The 7,357-nt window shown below is 46.8% G+C and overlaps 1 protein-coding gene across 1 annotated transcript in view; it reads left to right on the forward strand.

Annotated features, from left to right (window-relative positions):
• Positions 1 to 6,773, forward strand: part of LOC148218083 (uncharacterized) — a 45,308-nt gene extending 38,535 nt beyond the window's left edge. Inside the window, exon 2 of the mRNA XM_088158175.1 lies at positions 5,307 to 6,773. Within this exon, the coding sequence (XP_088014301.1) occupies positions 5,307 to 5,911 (605 nt within the window). The 3' untranslated portion in view covers positions 5,912 to 6,773. The remainder of the gene's footprint in view (positions 1 to 5,306) is intronic.
• Positions 6,774 to 7,357: the final 584 nt, after the last annotated feature.

Here is a 7,357-nt window from a genome sequence, read left to right on the forward strand (position 1 = left end):
ATTCCCATCCTTTCTCCGGAATACGAGATATTTTCTTATTTCCTTTGTTATCTGTTTCACCACTTTCGGTTATCATCTGTTTGCAAACAGCCGTTTGCGTCATTTAATTTTCCACAAACTCCTCCTTCTTCTGTAAGTAGATAATCTGATTCCATCCCATGGTGAAATGTCTCGTTCCTCATTTCAGCGGCTTGGTCAGCAGGAAGGTCAGGAGCTGGAGCTGTCTCCTTGGTTATTATTTCAGGGATACTTTTAAACCTAATTATGCCAATCAAATTATGGATGGGTTTTCTGTGTCCTGATATGAATTCGTTAGGGATCCCAGGGGCTGGTCCATGGTGTTGTAGCATTTGTTCTGGTGTCTGTTCATCTTTTTCCCTTTTTTGGGTGCTCCCTCCTGCCACGGCTGCATCAATAGACCACTTTTATCTTATGAAATGATAAAATGTTTGGATTCCCAACTCATTTCTCTGGACTAGCAAAAACACCTCAGTGCTTTGGGGAGAGGGATGATCCCCCCCCCCACACACACTTTTTTTCATGAAATTTGCTCAATATTCTCCGTTTGCTGTTTCCCTTTGCAGCTTAACCAGTTTCTGTTGCAGTCAGATATCCTCATTATGGGCTCTGCCTTTTGTTGTGCAAATTCCATCTGTGCAAGCAGGCAGAGCTGGGGGTGAGGGGCAGATGGACTCAGGGAAATTCCTCCCCCTGGCAAGAAGGCCCTGGGGCATTGTCCACACTTCTCCAGAGCAATGTTAATTTGCATTTCTATAACTCCTCTCCTGGCTGCCTGGAACTAGGATTTTCTTCCAGAGCAGCTATTAGGTGATTCACACGTCCACCCTCACAATCTGCTTTATTTTTCTTTTCTATTTTTTTAACGATTTTTTATTAACAGTTTATGCGTTAAAGCCTCACCATTAATACTCTTCTAGGTTTGCAAAATGCAACTTAAAGGTGAGCTTCTAAAGATCCATTCTGAAATTCTGCCGTCATTAAGAGCCACCACAAATATATAGAAAAATATTCCAATGCAATCAAGTCTTTTCTGCCTCTTCTCCTAGGAGTAAAAATTGGTTGTCACACCCCTGGCCCAAACCTAACTGACAATCTAAAAGTAGGATTAATGTGAAAATTTTTCTCATGGTGTAATCTTGTCACTGAAACTGCAGGGACAATAAAAAGCTCTCCAGCAATATCTTTAGTGTTAGAGAGTTAAGGCAGTAGTTGATTCTGGTCAGGATGTGCAACAGAAATAATTTCATCCACACATAGACCGGGCGTGCAGAGAAAATCATTCCATGAGATGTGAATTTTGCTAGATTTTTCCTGAAATTTTACAGTCTGAACCCATTGAAATCCATTGGTTTAGTGTTTATTGCTTCCAGGTTGTGTAGTTCTTAGTGTTTAGTTTCCTATTGGACCTGGATTTCTCCTCCTGTGATGTTAATGAGGTCCCACTCCTGGATTTCCTTCTCAGTCTTTTCCAGACCAGGTGTCTCCATCTATGGCGGGGCACTGTCTGGGGTGGGTGTTCCTTGATATTTGCTGATGTTTCATTGATGTTTTGTTGATGTTTGTTATGTTTGTGGATATCTTTTGGGCTATTCCCAGTCTGATGAGATGTTAAACTCATCTCTGTTGAGTGGTCTAACAGTCCATAAAAAATACCTTTTAGAATTTCTTTCCTGAGAGAAAGGCAAACCGAGCCTGACTAGTAAAATGGAATGTAAAAAAATTTAAAGTTGGTATATTTTCCAACAGTGGAATCGCAGGCAGCCCAGTGTGTGAGTGTAATTGAGAGGCAGAGTCCTGGGTGGATGTTGTGAACAGCAAAGTGCCAAGGCAGGCTCTGTGCCAGCCCAGCTTCCTGTGGCAGAGATTTCACAAGAGACAGGATTCTGGCCACAGGCTGCTTGAAATATACATCCCTTATCTCCAGCCCGCACTAGGTGGAGAATTCCCAGGGTAAGGAATTGCAAAGATCCATTCCAAGGGAGAGAATTGAATATCTGCCCTGGCTCTGGCCAAAGGTTATAATGGCCGGATGCTTGGCCTTCAGCCAAGGGCACACACTGACTCAGAAAACACTTCCTAAATGCAGCAACATGTTGCATATTCATAGCCCTTCATGCATTATTCACAATCATTCTCCCCAACCTGTAAATCATTAATTTTTCCCTCCCTAGGGCTCTGGTGTCCCAGAGTCCAAGAATGTGAAGAATTTCCTGATTATCTTTTTTACCATTCTCTGAGTTAGTTAAATGAACAAAAGCTTTTTACATCAAAATGTTGTAGTCCAAAAAAATATATTTATCACTATTGTTTATAAGTTCTGTTAATAGCAAAGCTAAAAGAAACTATGTTCATACAGGAAAGTTTTTCAACATAGAGCATTCATTTTAATATTTTCAAAAAGCCAATAATTTAATATGTACTCATAAGACACCTAGGATTCAAATTTATTTTCTGAGTCGGGAAGAGCCATAGGTGGGGCACCAATCATTTTGTTATCGTTCATTTTTTCAGGTTTTCTTCCTTTTGTCCTGCCATACCACAGCCTTGAGGCTATTGGGGTTTAGAAAGTGATACAATGTTATGGGTAGAAGAAAGAATCCTCAATCCAGGTCCTGCAATTTCCTAATAATGCTCAGAATTCTTACACCTCCTTTTCAGTCCTGGATGACTTCTGAGCGTCTCCGGACCCTCTCCGGGTCAATACACCACAAATCTTTAGTCAAAATATGTCCCAAATATTTTACCTTTTACTCCAACATTTGCTCCTTTTTTTCATATACTCAAAGACGTTTTTTAGCCTGAACATTCAGCGATTTCACAGAGGCTTCTTCTACCACTTCTTGTCCTCCTGACTGCAGCAAGTCATCCACATCCTGCATTAACCCAATCCCTGCGGGTGGGGTAAATTCTTGTGATATTTTCTGCAAGGCTTGCCCCAGTAAGGCTGGTGCTTCCGTGCATCCCTGCAGAAGGACCGTCCATGTCGTTTCCATTTTCCCTTCTACCTCTTGTTCCCACTCAAAGGCAAAATCCAGTTTACCATCCTGTGTAAGTGGGCATCCCCAGAAAGCATCTTTGCCATCAAGGACTGAATGGTGTCAGTGTGAGGAGGGCACCTGGTTGAAGATGGTGTAAGGATGTGAGAGCCCCTGGGTGCTGGGGCCCCCTTGGGCCCTGGGGTTCATCCCTGAGGGGCTGTAGAAACTCTGCCATGGCCTTTGCCTTCCCCTTGGCCTTTTCCTCATCCCTTCTTGCATTCCCCTGCTGTGCCTTTGTGACCAAGTGCTCCAGGGGCTTCTTCTGCCCCTCCTGCAGCCCCCTCAGTGCCTGGGGGTGCTCATCCTCTGACAGCTGCTGAGCTTTCCGCTAAATCATTCCTTTCTGCAGTGACCCAAGGAAAATGCTTAAAAGCTAATCTGGATGCTTGCACGTCCAATCCCCATTTCCCAGCTGTTCCTTTGTGCTGCTGCTCCTTGTGCTGTGGCTGCCGTGGCCAGCCCGTATCCCAGAGCCGGTGCCTGTCCTGCCGCAGTGTCCAAACGCGGCCCCCCCGGCGGGCAGGGCCGGCAGCTCCACGGGGCCGGGCAGCGGCCGGGGCGTCCCGCAGCCTCCTGGGGGCCGGGGGCCACTGCCGGGCCTGCAATTGCCGGGGGGTGCTGGGCTCAGGCAGCGCCCGGCGCTGAGCCCCGGCTGCCCCACAGCCCCGGCCCGGCCCCGCAGCTCCCCACAGGCCCCCAGCCCGTGCTCCCGGTGCCGCCCCTCTGCGCCCGCTCCTGCCGCTGCCCAGCACAGAGAAACCCCCTGCAATCCTGACCTCCTTGTGTGCCTGTCCTGGCAACCGGGGATACAAAGGATCTGCAGCAGCTGCCACCTTTAGAGGATAAAATCCTGCTGAAAAACATCCCCATCCTTAGTATTTTTCTCTTCCTCCTCTTTGTCATCATCCTTTTTCTTCCCACATAGATTCCTGCTGCTTCTTCTTGCCTGAACCATATTCCTGCACACTCCCCTTCACCCAGTCCCTTCCCAGCACACCAACACCTCCATCCCTTGTTGTCTAAATCCCTTCTCGAATTCCCTTATTGCCCCCCCTGGGTGTCCATGTCCTTGATTACCTCTGGGAGAATGTGCAAACTTCCTCAAGATGCTCCCCTGGGACCCTTCAGAGATATTTTGGGATCATCATCCCTTTAGCCAGGAGCCTTTCCTGGCTTTCCCTTTCTACCCTCCATGGGTGCCCTGCCATGTTTAGTCCCCGAAGATGCCACTGTAGTCACTGCTGAGATTTTCAGTGCTCTCTGGCTGCCGACTCTTCCCAGCCCCCCTGATCTGTCACTCGTCTGTCTCCTGGCCCCAGCGCCCCTCGGCAGGGGAATTTGGGGAGGTGGGAGGGGGGGAGCGCCAAGGCCGGGCCCCCCCGCGCTGTGGTGGCGGCAGCGGCTGCAGTGGGGAGCGAGTGCGGGCGGGAGCGGCCGAGAGCCCAGCGCTGCCCCAGCCCGAGCTGCCCCAGCTCCATCGCTGCCCCTGCGCTGGGATGCTGTGGGTTTGGGGGGAAGAGGGAGCCGGCAGTGGGTGCTGGGCCTGGGGGCAGCAGGAGAAGGGAAGGAGAAGCAGGGTTGGAGAACAAAATGGTCAAATGATGCACGTGGGAGGAGCAGGTGGGATTGTGCAGGAGAAAGATGAGTAATGGGAGGAAGAGGAATGTGCGGAAGAGTAGGGACACCAGAGGAGGAGTAGAAATGGGAAGCAGCACAATGTTCCACTCGTCCCTGTATCTGCAGCCTCTGCCCCAGCCCCAGGAGCGTTCCTCCCCCAACATGCAGGAGGTGACTGAAGAGGACCATCCATGATTTTCACAGGGGTGAATCTTGGTGTTTGTCAGCTTTATTGGCCTAAATGTTGGTGCTTTGATTTTTTGCAGGGGCTCAATCCTTATCTTTTGGAAGGAATTTTGCCTGAAACTTACTTTCTGGGGAGTTTTTTATCTGTGTCTTGATGTTTGGATAATTTTTGTGCTGAATCGTTGTGTTTTGGAGGTTCTTATAGACACAAGATGCCCAATATCTTCCTGTGTTGCACTTTGAAAGCCCAAGGTGCTCTCTTGTGTTTTCCTCCAAACCAGGATTTTTCATTGCCAAGGCGTGAGTGGATGGAGGAGGAGGATAAACCCCAGAGATCCCTCTTGAGGAGGGGCTGCAAACCCAGCCCAGGGAGCTCCGAGGAGGAAAGACCCTCCCTGAGCCGGGAAGGCGGCCGGAGATCCAGGCAGAGCTCAGAGCTGGTGGAGAAACCTCATGGAGGGGAGAAGCCCCACAAGTGCTTGGAATGTGGGAAGGGTTTCAGCTACAGCTCCCACCTGATCCGGCACCAGATGATCCACACTGGGGAGAAGCCCTATGAGTGTGGGGAATGTGGGAAGAGCTTCAGCATGATCTCTGGTCTGATGCAGCACCAGAGGATCCACACAGGGGAGAAGCCCTATGAGTGTGGGAAATGCAGGAAGAGCTTCAGCACTATTTCAACTCTGATGAAGCACCAGGTGATCCACACAGGGGAACGGCCCTACACCTGCTTGGAATGTGGGAAGAGCTTTGGGTGGATCTCTGCCCTGAGATACCACCAGCACATCCACACTGGGGAGAGGCCCTACGAGTGTCCCAAGTGTGGGAAGAGGTTTCAGACCAGCTCAAATCTCCTCAAACATGAGCGGATTCACACAGAGGAGAGGCCCTTCCGCTGCCCCGACTGCGGGAAGGGATTCAAACACAACTCCACCCTCACTGTCCACCGGCGCATCCACACTGGGGAGAGGCCCTACGAGTGTCCTGAATGTGGGAAGAACTTCTCACAGAGCTCAGCCTTGACCCAACACCAAAGGAGGCACCACTAAGGGAAGCCCTGTGAGTGCCCCGAGTGTGGGAAGAGCTTCGTGCTCTGCTCCAGCTCCATCCCCCATGGGAGGATCGGTGTTGGATGGTCGAAAAAAACCCAAAAACACAAAACAGAAACAAACAGAAAAACCCAAAAAACAAACAAAAATAAACCCAACAAATCAAAAGAAAACAAACAAACAAAAAAACCCAACGAAACAAACAAAAAAAAACCCCACCCTAATAGTGATACACACAGAAACAATATAAAAACACCGAAATCAAACAAAAAGAAACGTTAAATTCGAAATAAAGAAAGGAGAAATGTAATGAACTAACATTTCTCTTTTTTTTAAACTATGGAGAAAAAACTCTTGTTTCCTCTAAAACATGTAAAAATATTTTGAAGTGAATATGACTGTTCCAACTGTACATATAAAGAAAAGCATTAATATTAAATTAAACAAATGTTAAAATTGCAGTCGTCTCCTAGGTTTAAATAATAAGAAAACCCCTGCTGTCCCCCCTAATAAAACAAAAAGGAAAAAACTCTATTCTCAAAAATGAAGTAAGGTTTTGTTTAAACTGTTACAATCCTTAAACTGTGCATCAGAAGTTAATATAGTCCTCAATAAAAGTTATGAGAAAAACTGTTAGTCTGTATAAAGGATTTTTAGATAGTAATCAGATTTTCATTCTCCTGGGAAGCTAATCACTGTAATATCAAAACAAGAAGAATCCGTTTTCTTATGAAGAAATCTCCATAGACTGAAAAAAAGTCTCCTCTTTCAAGTAAATGAGTGAAAAACTATTTTAGAGATGGTAGACTGAGTTGTTTTTGTACGTGTTTAGTATTAAAAAAATGTATGGAAGAAAAAGCAGTAGACTAAAGTTTTCTTCTAAGGGTTTTTTCTTATAGTTTCTAGTAATAAAATTTCTCTTTATACCATTTAAAGTAAAACCTGTTTTTTGTCTACTTCTTAATCCTCTCTCACAACAAAAAAATTCAAATTAAGAAACCAAAACTACTACATTTAACCTCAGTGATTCCAGGATTTTGATTTCCTTTTACCCAAGGGTATCTTCTGGAGCCAAATGGTGATGGACTGGGACAAAGATCAAGATTTTGGAGACAGTGGGGTGGAAACTCCTCCAAAAATGTTCTTCCCTCCCTCCCAAGCACGTGGATCCTCTACTTGCACAGACACAGAAATTATTTTATTTTGGCCTTGATTTGCTTTTCATTTCTCTTCATCCCTTTAAAACATCCAACACTGGCTAAAAATAAAGACACTGAACTGAGACATGGGTGGGGACATGGGGGGACAATGACATGGTGGGACACAGACATGGAGAGTGACATGGGGACACATGGACATGGAGGGGGATGTGGCCATTCGTGGGGACATGGGGGGACACAGGCATGGATGGAGATGTGGGGGACAGTGACAGGGATGGAAACATGG

This window comes from Sturnus vulgaris, unplaced genomic scaffold (assembly GCF_052056855.1).
Source record: "Sturnus vulgaris isolate bStuVul1 unplaced genomic scaffold, bStuVul1.hap1 Scaffold_195, whole genome shotgun sequence".
In the NCBI taxonomy this organism is placed as follows: domain Eukaryota; kingdom Metazoa; phylum Chordata; class Aves; order Passeriformes; family Sturnidae; genus Sturnus; species Sturnus vulgaris.